Source organism: Microtus ochrogaster, chromosome X (assembly GCF_000317375.1).
Source record: "Microtus ochrogaster isolate Prairie Vole_2 chromosome X, MicOch1.0, whole genome shotgun sequence".
NCBI lineage: Eukaryota > Metazoa > Chordata > Mammalia > Rodentia > Cricetidae > Microtus > Microtus ochrogaster.
Genome location: NC_022026.1, coordinates 45,508,903 through 45,522,191, shown reverse-complemented (window position 1 = coordinate 45,522,191; position 13,289 = coordinate 45,508,903). Strand labels below are relative to the sequence as shown.

Below are 13,289 nucleotides of genomic sequence, written 5' to 3'. Positions count from 1 at the left end.
TGTGTGTGTGTGTGTGTGTGTGTGTGTGTGTGTGTGTGTGTGCCAACATGGGCAGAATGTATCCTGGATGGCCTGTTATGGCCTGAGGTGTTTCCCTCCCAAATATGTATGTTGAAATCCTAATTCTCTGTACCTAAGAAGGTGACTGTATTTGAAGGTGGGGGTCTTCAAAGAGGTAATTAGGCAATTAACATAAAACCATGTGTCAAGTTGGGAGCTTAGGTCCCAGCCCCTCACTTCTATCCCAGCCCCCAGGCCTGGTCTGGACTCCAAATCCCAGCAGGCCAGGTCCTGACCCCTCCCTGGAGGTGGGTTCAGGACCACTTTCCCCAGGGTATTTAAATGAGCCCCCAAAAGAAGAACATGTGGTCCCTTTGTTCCTGTGGCTTCCAGGTTTCCCCTAGGGGCCACCCAAGAGCGCAGAACTCCCATTAAACCTGGGTATTTCTTAATTTGGCTTGTATTGATTTGGCTTGATTGGGAATTTTGCGTCGGCAGGGAGCTCACGTTAGGAAAAATTCCTAACACCGTGGTCAGTGGGCTAGACTCTAGTCCAATGTAATTGCTGTCCCTACATGAAGAGAAAGCTGATACAGATGTGCTCATGTGACCCCAGGGAGAAGACACTTGCACGTGGGGGTTAGCCTGGGGGGCTTCGTTGCTGCTGTTGGAACCACAGTTGTAAGCCATCTGCCCTGAAAAAGCCTGCTATCCACTGAGCATAGATTAAAATGATGGGCACCATAGCCCGAGGGTCAAGTGCTCACAGGGTAACAGCAGTTTAATATTTTAAACGGCTTAAAACAAAAGAGATCTGTAATACCTGAAAGCAATCCAAATTTTGAGTTTCAGTCTCCATACCCGTTGTTTTACTGGAATACCACTTCCGGCCTTTGTGTTATCTGGTGTCTGGCTTGAGAGGAGCAACAGTAGGTAAGGGCAGCCTCAGCTACACACCAAGACCTCTGACTTAAGCCCTTCCCCACCTCTGGTCTATAAATCTCTGGCTGCCTTGGAAATATTATGTAGCTCAGCCTAGCCTCGAACTCATGGCACCTTTTGTGCTGTATCCTCTTGAGTGCTAGAATTAAAGGTGTGTGCTACTCTACCTGCCTCTATTTAGTAGCAGAAGAAGTAGAGACAGTAGTAGAGTAAGTAGACGTAGAGCCAAAGGTCCTCTACTTCTGCCACTAGCCACATGTTCCTGTCTACCCCTTGTGCCAAGACACAAAACCCAGAGAGTCTAGTAGGTGCACATTCGATCCCAGGAGCTGCCACTAAGTAGGGTGTCTACCCAGCTTGAACACAATTATCCACAAATACTAATAAAAACGTAAAACCATTTGTTTATTTAAGCATCCGAGTGAAGTCTATCTGGCAGTTTTTGAATGTATGTTTCTCTTATACTGCATTACTCTTGCATTTGTCCATTCATGAGTGTTTTTTTTTTAAAGACAGGGCTGTCCCAGAACTTGCTTTGTAGAACAGGCTGGCCTAGAACTCACAGAGATCCATCTGCCTCTGCTTCCTGAGGGCTGGAATTAAAGGTGTGCACCACCGTTGCCTGACTCACTAGTGTACCAGGGCTTCAAACAGTAAAACCATCCTGTGGTCATTAAGGTTCCGTAATGACGAAGCCAGACAAATTGTCTGGCTCATTTGTCACCAAGCTCTGGGAGATGAGGTGTCAATTTAGGCACATATCTAACTGACTTGCTTGCAGACTGTTTTGTGGCTCTGTATGTTATGTTCTTTGATGTCCTTCAGTCTAGGAGAGTCAGACTTTTGGTGCCCTGGACAGTTATAGTAGCTAGTTGGACTGCTAAGGTATACGCAGAACCAGTATTTCCATCGGGTGATTGACATCTTTCTTTCCTGTATCTCTTTCCAAATGTCTATATGTCAATGATCTATCATGAAGGTGTATTTTGGAATAGTACATATTTGTTTTCCTTGCAACAGTTATAAAGCCCTAGCGACCAAACATAATTCTCAGCCTTTTGTGCAAAGGCGTCAGTCACTTGGGAGGGCATGGGCTTGTTACTTTATCCATAATGATTAAGCCCCATTCTTTTGTATACCCAGCTCAATAACCTCTTCTTCCATGAAGCTGCTCCCAGCAAGCAGGTCCCAGTTATGAGCCATCAGCACCGGATCCAACAATTCTCATCTTCTGGAACAAATCGCATGGAGAATTTCTAAACAATTGTCTTCTAAGTTAAAATCAGCCTCCACTATTGGGAGTAAGGGACCTAGATTCAGAGTGCCAGGTGAAACGGTCTGATATTTCCCGTTCACCCCACTCTTAACCAGGATCCTCTTTTCTGTGTGTATAATGTCAGTACTTGAAGAAGAATAAATATCATAATAGACGTTCCCCCAATCAACGTCTTGCCCTCTTGTTTTTATCACAAGTGGTTGCAACCACCTGAAGGCAGAATGTCCATCCTTTGAATGTCTGTTCCAATTGTTCAGAGAAATCAGGCATAAGTTAAAGGGATTGGCGCTCCAAACATCTGAATCCATACCTCTAAATCTATACCTTGAAGGGCTCTTAAGGGTTAGATAAGTCCAAGGCTGGTAGTGTTTCTTTAGTACTCTCAAACGCCCTCTGGCATTCTAGAACCCAAATATGGGCTATGATAGCGTTTTCAGGGTTTTGCAGAGATTTTACTATTATTCCAAAGTTAGGAACCCAAGTTTGGCAGAGCCGAATCATGCCTAGAGCCTCTCTCAGATGCCTCCTCCTTTCGGAACTTGTAATGGCATCATTAGTCATTTCTGGTTGGAAATTAAGCTCCCTTCTCTTTGAGAGCAGAGGTGATCAGCTCTGCTTACAAATGCCAACTCTCTGTGAGATGACTCTTTGGATCCAGCACATGCCAGGTGATTTAGCATTGAAGCGGTGTTAAATATGTCAAGTAGACATTTTTCAACATTGGAGCTTGTGATCAGTTAATCAGCAACACACTGCAGCAAGACTCCTTCCAGTCTCAGAGCTCTTTTTGTTTACTCTGAGACAGGATTTCTCTGTGTTGCCCTAGCTGTCCTGGAACTCACTATGTAGACCAGGCTGGCCTTGAACTCAAAGATCTGCCTGCTTCTGCCTCCTGAAAGTTAGGACTAAAGGGGTGCACCACCATCACCCAGTTCATTTTCAGAGCTCTTAAGTCTGTGGGTAACATCTTACTAAAGACAGTCGGAGAAGTTTTGAAGGCCCAAGGCAAACAGTATATACAATTTATATATATATATATTGATGGAGGAGGGTCATCTTTCTATCTCTTGTTTCATTGGTTAAGTAATAAAGAAACTGCTTGGCCTCTGATAGGACAGGAAATTAGGTAGGCGGAGTAGACAGAACAGAATTCTGGGAGAAAGAAGCCGAGTCAGGAGTTGCCATGATTCTCCCACTCCAGACAGACGCAGGTTAAGATCTTCCCTGGTAAGCCACCTGGTGGGCTACACAGATTATTAGAAATGGGTTAGATCAATATGTAAGAGCTAGCCAATAAGAGGCTGGAACTAATGGACCAAGCAGTGTTTAAAAGAATACAGTTTCCATGTAATTATTTCGGGTATAAAGCTAGCTGTGCAGGCGGCCGGGTGGCGGGGACGCAGCCCCACCGCTCTTATTACTACAACACATAAATATGTAATGTTAATATGTGTGTGTGTGTGTGTGTGTGTGTGTGTGTGTATTTAAAGGCGTGCACCACCACCACCCAACCCAACAGTGTATTTTAATATCCTGCATTAGTCTGATTTCTGTTCCTGGGATAAAACACTGATTAAAAGTAACCTGGGGTTTATTTGGCTTACGCTTCTACCTCACAGTTTGTAATTTAAAGAAGCCAGGGCAGGCACTCAAGCAGGAAGCTGGAGGCAGGAACTGAAGTAGAGACCGCAGAAGAACGCTGCTTACTGCTGTGCTCTCCATCGCTTGCTCAGCTTTCTTTCTTATACAACTCAAGTCCACCTGCCTTGGGGTGACATCACCCACAGAACGCTGGACACTTCTACATCAACCACCACTCAAGAAAATGCCCCACAGACATGCCCACAGACCGGTATGATGAAGGCAATTCTTCAGCTGAAGTTCTGTCTTCTTGGAGGACTCTGATTTCTGTCAAGGTGATGGGCAGCTCACCAGCACATACTATTTCTTATTTAGGATCTTGCCAGTGAAAAGCAAATGACAGCTGAGGCTTGTTATTAAGAAGGCAAAAGCAAAACTGGTCTACAAGAGCTAGTTCCAGGACAGGAACCAAAGCTTCAGAGAAACCCTGTCTCGAAAATTCAAAAAAAAAAAAAAACCCAGGAAATGACCCACAGTCCTAATGTAAGCCAGTCGAAGAGTAAGAGTTTGCCACCGCAGAATGAACAGCCTATACGCTGCCATTAGGAGCTTTCAGTCCCTCAACATATCTGTCCACTCACAGTCTCTTTCTTTCTTTAATTAATTAATTTATTTATTTATTATGTATACAGTGTTCTGCTTGTATGTACACCTGTATGCCAGAGGAAGACACCAAATCAACCACCATGTGGTTGCCGGGAATTGAACTCAGGACCTCTGGAACAACAGCCAGTGCTCTTAACCTCTGAGCCATCTCTCCAGCCCCAACCACTCACAGTTTCAAACGGACAGAACTGAGTGTGATGCAGGGTGATCCAGAGACAGATGAGCCCACTTTTAAGAAATTTTACACTAGTTCAATTCCTTCCAAAGCCTCTTTATCGGGGGGGAGGGGGGTGGGGCTTTCATTTCATCCAAAATATGATTCCCTTTTGAATAGTTTAAGGATGTAATTTTTATGAGTGTTTGCCTTCATGTACAGATGGATATCATGTATGTGCCTGATGTTCAAGGTGGTCAGATGATGGTGTTGGCTACTCTGGAGTTACATGTAGTTGTGAACTACCATGTGGTTGCTGGGAACTGTAGGGCTAAGACATTTTTTCACTCTTTTGGCTCTTATGGGGGCCTGCCACCCAGCTCCGAAATAAATAACACAGAGGTTAGAAATGCCCGGTCTTAGCTTGGCTTGTTTCTGGCCAGCATTTCTTAACTTACATTATCCTGTCTACCTTTTGCCTCTGGGCTTTTCCCATTCTCTTACTTCTGTAAATCTTAGTCTGTGGATTACTGTGTAGCTGGATGGCTGGCCCCTTCTCTTCCTTCCAGATTTTTCCTTCTATATATTCTTTCTGCCTGCCATTCTCGCCTATTCCTCTCTCCTGTCTCACTATTGGCCAGTCAGCTCTTTAGTAGACCACCAGGTATTCTAGACAGGTACAGTGTCACAGCTTCACAGAGTTAAACAAATGCAACATAAACAAAAGTAACAACCTTAGTATAATATTCCCCAACAGGGAGCCAAACCCAATTCCCCTCAAGAGTAATGAGTACTTTTTTTTTTTTTTAGTTTTTTGAGACAGGGTTTCTCTGTGTAAGAGCCCTGGCTGTCCTGGAACTCACTCTGTAGACCAGGCTGGTCTCAAACTCACAGAGATTCACCTGCCTCTGACTCAGGAGTGCTGGGATTAAAGGTGTACGCTACCACTGCTTGACTGACATTCTTGTCTTATAGTGGTCATGTTACCCATTCTCATATCCTCTGGAGTTTCTGAACAACATTCATGTATTGTCAATAAATTTGACAGTTTTTTTTCCTAAAAATGAAGAGGAATTTTTATTGTACTGCATGTATTTTGTTTTAGTTCCCTGGCTTAGTTACACCGTCCCCTTTTTTCCTATAGGGTACACCGCTTATGATGACATTGTGTCTGGGTTTCAGGTAAGTTCTACTGATGTAACAGCATCTCTAAGATCAGAGTGTGTGTGGCATGCTCCTGATGGAGGTACCAAGCCTCTTCAATGGTTCTGCCTATGGTTAAGCTTTCCATCTTTGAAGGAAGTACAACATTGAAAAGAGCTTAAATGACCCACCTGGGGCAATGAGCAGCAAAAATAAAGACAAACCAGTCCTTTTCTGTAGATGATTTCACAGAGGTGGGATAGAGCTTTCGTTTAGCAACTCTCAGACTGAGAATGAACTAAATAAAGCCTCGTAACATTCTGTAGGCTAACCACACTCATTCAGACCTCAAGCCAGCTAATACCTTAAGGAGTGTCTCCCTTCTCTCCAGTAGGATGGATGCTCACTAGGCAAACTGTTGGGTCTTAAGAGTGCTAGAATTTTCCTATTTCTCTCTCTTATGATAGAGGAAACAGCTATAGTCATCTCCTCCTTCTCTATGGGATTAGAAGGTGCTGTGAGTTCAATACAAACTGGGGATGGACTTGGAGCATTATAAAACCAGTAACAATAAAAAATTGAAACAGCAGAAGTTTAGCTCGTTCTTAGAATCTTCATTCTGCAATAACATGAAAACTTCTACATAAAAATTTTCATTCCATTCGCCCATTTATTTTTGCTAAAAATGATTCTACTCATAAATTAATATAATGTTAAGAACCTTCAGGTATACATCTTTCACCAGAATCTAATATAGGTCATATTCAATGTGTCAGATCTTTCTTAGTCAGTCATCTATCTACCTATTGAAAGCTTACCATCTGTTCGCCCGGAATCTCTAGCTTAGCCACCCCCCAACCCCATTCTCTCTCTCCAAAACTCGCCCCCTCAGAAAAGCCGCCAAAAGCCCAGTTCTGCATTCTTGGCAGTGGCAGAGGCTCCTCCCCCCAAGTTGCCAGCAGCTCAAGACCTTGCCTAAAAGCGCACCATAACTGTGCACAAAGCTTTTGGAGGACACGCCCCCCCCCACCTGCATGGTATTTAAGACCCCTCCTTTAGACGAGCCTCGTGGTTTTTCTCCTGCCCCATTTCCCCCTCTCCATCTCTGGGCGTTGGAGGGTCACCTAGGAGTGCTTTGCCTAAATAAATGTGGTCTTTTACTTTTTAATTTATCTTGATCTGGCTTGCTGCGTCAGAAAACCTATCACCATCTGTCTTAGAAATTTAAAATTTTTTTAAAATATTTAAATTTTTAAAAAGGATAGATAGGTGTTTTGCCTGGATGTGTGTTTGCTTACCACTTGTGAGCCTGGTTTTTGAGGAGGCCAGAAAAGGGTATAGGAACCCCCACAATAAGAGTTATAGGTCATTGTGAGTTGCTGCTGTAGGAATCCCAGAAGCCAGTAGCCTTTAAGTTACTTCCCACACCAGTAGACCAGGGCTGCACTCAAACTCAGAGATCCTCCTGCCTCAGACTCCCTAGTGCTGGGATCAAAGGTGTGCACTACCACTGGCCGACACCTGCATTTGCTCAATTCTTTGACAATTTTATAAATGTATGTATGCACTGTGTTTTGTGTTCTCTCATCTGACTCCCACTGAGTCCTTCCTTCTCCTACTCTTGTACCGCTTTTTCTATTGTTTTATTTATTTGTTTGTTTATTTATTGATTTGGGGCCACTGAACTTAACTAGGGTTAAGCATAGTTTAAAAATTTATTTCACATTTGGAATTTGGGTCACTTCCTTTTAGAATGCTTGTAGTTTAACTTGTAGATAGCGTGACAAGGGTTGCTATTAAATCAATATCTCTCTCTCTCTCTCTCTCTCTCTCTCTCTCTCTCTCTCTCTCTCTCTTCCGGTTGCAGGAATTGGTTGCTGTTCCATGTTGGTGCAGAGGATTTCAGCTGCGAGTCTACCTCTAAATAAATAACCTTTTATTATACTCAATTCTGAGCTAGTGTGGGATTTCTTTTTTAGCGTCCTTCATCAAGTTGCCATATTAGGTACTAAGAATCAAACCCATCTTCTATGGAAGAGCAGCCAGTGGTCTGAACAGCTGAGCCATCTCTCCAGCCTCCATCTTAGAAATTTAAACACAGTAAGGCAAATGCCAGGCCAAACAAACTTGTTTCAAAAAAACAAACATTCAAATTTCCTGAGAATTGTAACCTTTTGAAATTTATCGTACAATAATTAATTTCCCCACAAAAATCAGAAAAGCTACCTGAGCGTCAAAGGGAGAAGGACAGGTTATTTTCAACCACCTGGAAAAACAATGTAACCTGTTTCAGGTCTAAATGGTTTTTTAGGCCTTGGATGCAGAGGTAAAAGTTCCACTTGTACACACCTGTGTGATTATCCCACACAGACCCTGTCAGGTTCCCAAAGAACAACAACAAACCCAAAAGAAAGAAAAAGAAAAAGGAGGCTGGAGATATGGCTCAGAGGTTAAGAGCACTGACTCTTCTTCCAGAGGTTCTGAGTTCAATTCCCAGCAACCACATGATGGCTCACAGCCATCTGTAATGAGATCTGGTGCCCTCTTCCGGCCTGCAGGGACACATGCAAGTAGAATGCTGTATACATAATTAATAAATAAATCTTTGGAAAAAAAAAGAAAAATGAAAAAGAAAAAAGCCAAAAGACTAAGAAGTATTTTTCAAACAAAACCAAAGAAATAAGCACTTTCCAAACAACCCAGGCTTTAAACCCTAAAGGTCAAAAACCTCCCTTTTTTTATCAGCAAAGTATTTATAGGCAGTCAATGAATGCTGGAAGCGGGGCAAAGGGAGAAGCTCCGACACGTTAGGTCTGTTAATCTAGCCACTCCATAGTACACTCCTTCAAGGAACTGGTTTAAAACTGGCTGTATTGGAGCTTTAGGAAGTAAGACTACCATGGCACTAAATTTTCAGAATGAGTTAAAATTCCATGCTAGAGAAACTCATCCCATTCCATGCAATGAGGGGTTGAACTTAGCCAAGTCTTGTTGTGCCCAGATTACCACCCCCAGAGAGAGACCACCAGAGAGGCCCAGACTGTAATAAGCAAGGTTTAATCAGCATAATACAAACATGTTTGGAACTCATCTCCATCCCCGTTACAGCGAGATAGAGAGGAGTTGTATCTCCTCTGTGGGATAAGCTTTTTAAGGCATGACTACAAAGAGACACTTTGAAGATGCTTTGGCACGGGTACAAGGACCTTTGCTCCCTCCCATTCTGCTAAGTCAGCTTTTTCCTTGTTTTTAGAGCAAGGCCGCTGTTCCTGAGTTAGGCCATCTTTATCAGCCTGTACCAGTGGGCTGGCTGGGCTGAGCTAAGTGACCTTGTGCTCGGAATCTCCCGAGTGGGAGAGGGGAAGGCCACTATCTTCCTGGGAAAACATTCTGCTAGGAAATTTCTTCTCGCCCCTTTGAGAACAAGGGGTGAGGGTCCCACAGTCTAAGTGGGATATTAAGGAAAGGGAATACGGCAGACAGTGACGTCCTGAAGGCCCTGTACAAACCTTCCAGAATTGGCATATGAAAAAACAAGTTGGCAAAGAAAAAGATTATAAACCCCTACAATCATTTAAATGAGAATACCCGACGTAGGTTCATATGTTTGACCGCTTGATTCCCTGAGCTGTTTGGGAAGAATTAGGAAGTGTGTGGCCTTGTTGGAGAAGGTGTGCCACTGCGGGTGGTCTTGCCTGCTATTTGCAGATCAGATGGGAGCTCTCAGCTACTGCACCCGCATGGTGCAGGCCTGCCTGCCTGCCACCACATTCCCTGCCCGCCACCACATTCCCCGCCAGCCATGATGGTCCTAGACTAACCCTCTGAAACTGTAAGCAAGCCTCCGGTTAAACACTTCCTTTAAAAGCTGCCTTGGTCATGGTGTTTCATCACAGCAACAGAACAGTAAGACATTCCCCTTTCCAGGCCAACTAAAACATCTTACACTAGTGGCACAAGAACAGAGGTACTCCAGTGTTTATTGTGACATTAAAACACATACATTGGGGGGCTATTTAATATGCTAGCGCTGTGGGGCTGGAGAAATGGCTCAGACGTTAAGAACACTGACTGCTCTTCCACAAGTCCTGAGTTCAATTCCCAGGGACCACATAGTGGCTCACAACCACCTATAATGAGATTTGGCGCCTTCTTCTGGTCTGCAGGCATACATGCAGGCAGAACACTGTGTACATAATAAATAAAAAATAAATCTTAAAATAAAATAATTTTTAACCAGGCTGCTGGGCTTACAGAGGTGGTGCAGGAAGCTTGGCCTGATGACACCTACACGTCATGGCGGCTGAGGGCATAGGAGTTCGGGTGGCTCTGGCGGCCGTACGAAAAATGGTCTGTGAGGAGAATGTTGCGATACTGGAAGTCACCCTGCTGAGGAAACAGTGCACCATTGTGGGGCTTCTCTATTGGGCTCCGCAGATGCTCTTTGCTGCTCAGGTCTGACGTAGAGACAGGGAGGAGGTGGCGCCGAGCCTGCTGGTTCGCGTCATACTTGGTCTTGTTGTACAGAAAGACCCCCAGGATGGCAGTCATCATGCCTAGCACATTGGTGCTGGTCACTGGATTGCGTAGCATGATGAGGGACACAGTGATGACCATGATCCTCTTGGTGGCGTTGGCCACTGAGTAGCTGAGTGGGCTGATGAGGTTGAGGATACTAAAGGCGATGACATTCTGTGCAAAGTTGCAGAATCCACTGACTGCCAAGAGCAGCAGTGTCCAGGGCCACTGAGACATATAGGCCAGGTGGCTGCTGACCAGGAAGGTGGAGAGGTCCACGAGAACCCACGTGGGGATCATGAAGAACACGGCGTGGCAGCCCAGGATGTTGAGCAGTCGCAGGTGGTGGATCCTGGAGTCCCTCAACACCTTTTTGGAGAAGATGCTCTGAAGGGAGAAGCAGAGTGTGGCTGCCAGGGCACTGACCAGCCCCCACACGTCGAAAGACAGCTCTGTAACAGTGGCCAGCAGGACTCCACTGATGATAGGGACCAGTGACAGGTACACCTGCAGGGGGGCAGAGGAGCTCAGCTAGCCACCACTCAGAACTACAGGAAACCTCAGGTGGCCTATTCCTCACCTGGAGGACCCCATCTTTATCCCCAGCATCCTGGCACCCAGGAAGCTGAGGCAGGAGGATCACCAAGAGTCTGGGGCTGGGTTTGGTGAGATGGCTGAAGAGAAAGGCACTTGCTGCCACGCCTGACACCTGAGCTTGATGCCCAGGATCCACACGGTGGAAGAACTGACTCGCCCAAAAGCTACCATCTGACCTCCACACAGACAGGCAAATACATAAATAAATGGGGAAAAAAGGAGGCTAGCTCGGGCTACTTTCAAATCCCGTTTCTAAGAACAAACAAAATCCAGCAAGGTAGGAAGCCAGGTGGATTTCCAGTCAGAGATTTTGTATCAAAAACTGAATACAGGCCCAATTAGTGGGCTCAGTACATAAAACTCCAGAACTCCTTGTGGGTAAAGAACCAACTCCTTCAAGCTGTCCCCTAATCTCCATGTGGACTCACGTCTCCACAAAATGTGTAAAAACAAAGCAAGACAGGCCAGGATTTTAGCAGCAGAGGGTTCTGTCCTCAAGGCAAGTGACCACTGAGACTTGGAAGCCTGCCCCTGCACTCCTGGCCATGGTCCACTCGCCCTGTCAGCATCCCACGTCTTCCCTTGAGAACAGGAATTCAGAGGTCTGAGTTATCTGCCTTGTAGGGCAGGTCTCTGCCCAAGAGGGCCAGTCTCCAGGACCTGCACTTGTACAACGTTCTCAGTGACAAGGAAAACTGATAAACACAAGGTGTGTTATCAGGTGACACACCTGGCTGCCTCCCCAGCAACTCACTCCAGGAGGCCAGCCCCACTTGACATCACCGTGAATGGAGACTGCAGAGTACAGACAGGGCTGGCCAGGATGAACATGGGCCTGAGGACAAAACTCAGTCAGAGGTGGCCCAGTTTTTACACAGTGATTCAGGGGGAAGCCATTCTGAGCTAAACCAATTATAGGACATATATAGAAAATGAACATTTGTAGAACAGGGTGAGATGGCTTCCAGCTGGGACACTGGCATCTTCCAGGCAGTCCTGAGCCCTGGGTGCTCTGTGTGGCCCACATCCAGATCATCACAACCTTGGTTTAAAAAAGCGGCAAAACCCTGTCCTGTGAGGTCTCAGTAAAGGCTCCATGCTGAGCTATACAACCTTTCTCTCTCTCTCTCTCTTGTTCTTTTTCTTGGAGACAGGGTCTCTGCAGAGTCCTGGAACTCACTATGTAGACCAGGCTGGCTTCAAACTTACAGAGATCCACCTGCCTCTGCCTTCCTAGCTCTGGTATTAAAGGTGTGCACCACCATGACCAGCTCCGAGACTTTTTGAGACAAAGTTGAGCTCTGTAGCCTAGGCTATCCTAGACTTCTCCATCCTCCTGCCTCAGCATCCTGAGTACTGGCATGACAGACCCATCATACCATGTTAGGCTCCTCAAAGTTTTAATTTCTAAGAACTGGCTGGATTCTGCCACCATCAAACTCCTCTGGCCTGGCATCTCACATCAGATCCAGCTGTCCAGCACCGACCATTCTTTCACGATAGCTCAACAGGTAAGGAAGGGCCCTTTCCGCCAAGCCTGGTAACTTGTATGGAAAGATGAGATGGACTCCTGTCTTCCAAGCTTCGCAGACAAACTGAGGCACAGCATACACACACAGATAAATGTTTAAAAAGAAGAGAAGGAAAACCTGTCTCAACTTAGTTTGTTTCTTGGTGACTTGCCAAAACGGGACCCAATAGGCATCATCAATCAACAAACCAGCAGAGGGAATCAAAACAGGAAGAAGGGACCCCAGAGGGACGTGGCACTTGGGGACAATAAATAAGAGGACATCTCCCCTTCCCACACACCTGCTGTCTGAAATGAGTGTGGGACACTGGGGAAGGCCCAGGGGGCTGACACCTTGACTTCCTTATTTGACAGGAAGCTCGAGGACTGCCACGGTCCAACCACGTCATCAACCTAGCCAGTTACCGGGAATCCCGCCCTGCCCAGGGTTTCTGCCCGGGTTACCTTGGTGCTCTGTTTTTCCTTCATGATGATCCGAGACAGGAGGACCACCCAGATGGGCATGGTGGCCTTGACTGCAAAGAGAGGAAAAGCACTCAGCGGGCAGTCCCTGCAGCCTGTACACCCGACGCCGACCTTCTCTCTCTGTAAGGCTTTCTACCGACCCCAATTGCTGGAGTCAGTTCACTCGCGAGGTTAACTCCTCCGACCTTTTCCAACCTGAGACTCGGCCGCGCCTTGGCGGTGTCTCAGTCTGGCGGCCCGCGAACTCGTACCCATACTTCGAAGCCCCAGGCAGTGCGCCCCGGCCCGCGTCCGCACCTACCGGTGTGCGCGTAGGACACCGGCACCTTCCAGATGCTAACGTGCGCCGACACCGACGCGAAGTACTTGCCGAAGGCGAGCGGCAGCACGTAGCGCGGGTAGAAGCGCGGCGGCAG

General features: G+C 46.1%; 1 protein-coding gene across 1 annotated transcript in view; it reads right to left on the bottom strand.

Moving 5' to 3' along the window:
- Positions 1-9,972: 9,972 nt before the first annotated feature.
- Positions 9,973-13,289, bottom strand: part of LOC101999268 (solute carrier family 35 member E1-like) — a 4,033-nt gene continuing 716 nt past the window's right edge. The window contains exons 3-5 of the mRNA XM_005358838.2: positions 13,175-13,287; positions 12,853-12,923; positions 9,973-10,787 (exon numbers count right to left, since the gene is read on the bottom strand). Coding sequence (XP_005358895.1) covers positions 10,050-10,787; positions 12,853-12,923; positions 13,175-13,287 — 922 coding nt within the window. The 3' untranslated portion in view covers positions 9,973-10,049. The remainder of the gene's footprint in view (positions 10,788-12,852; positions 12,924-13,174; positions 13,288-13,289) is intronic.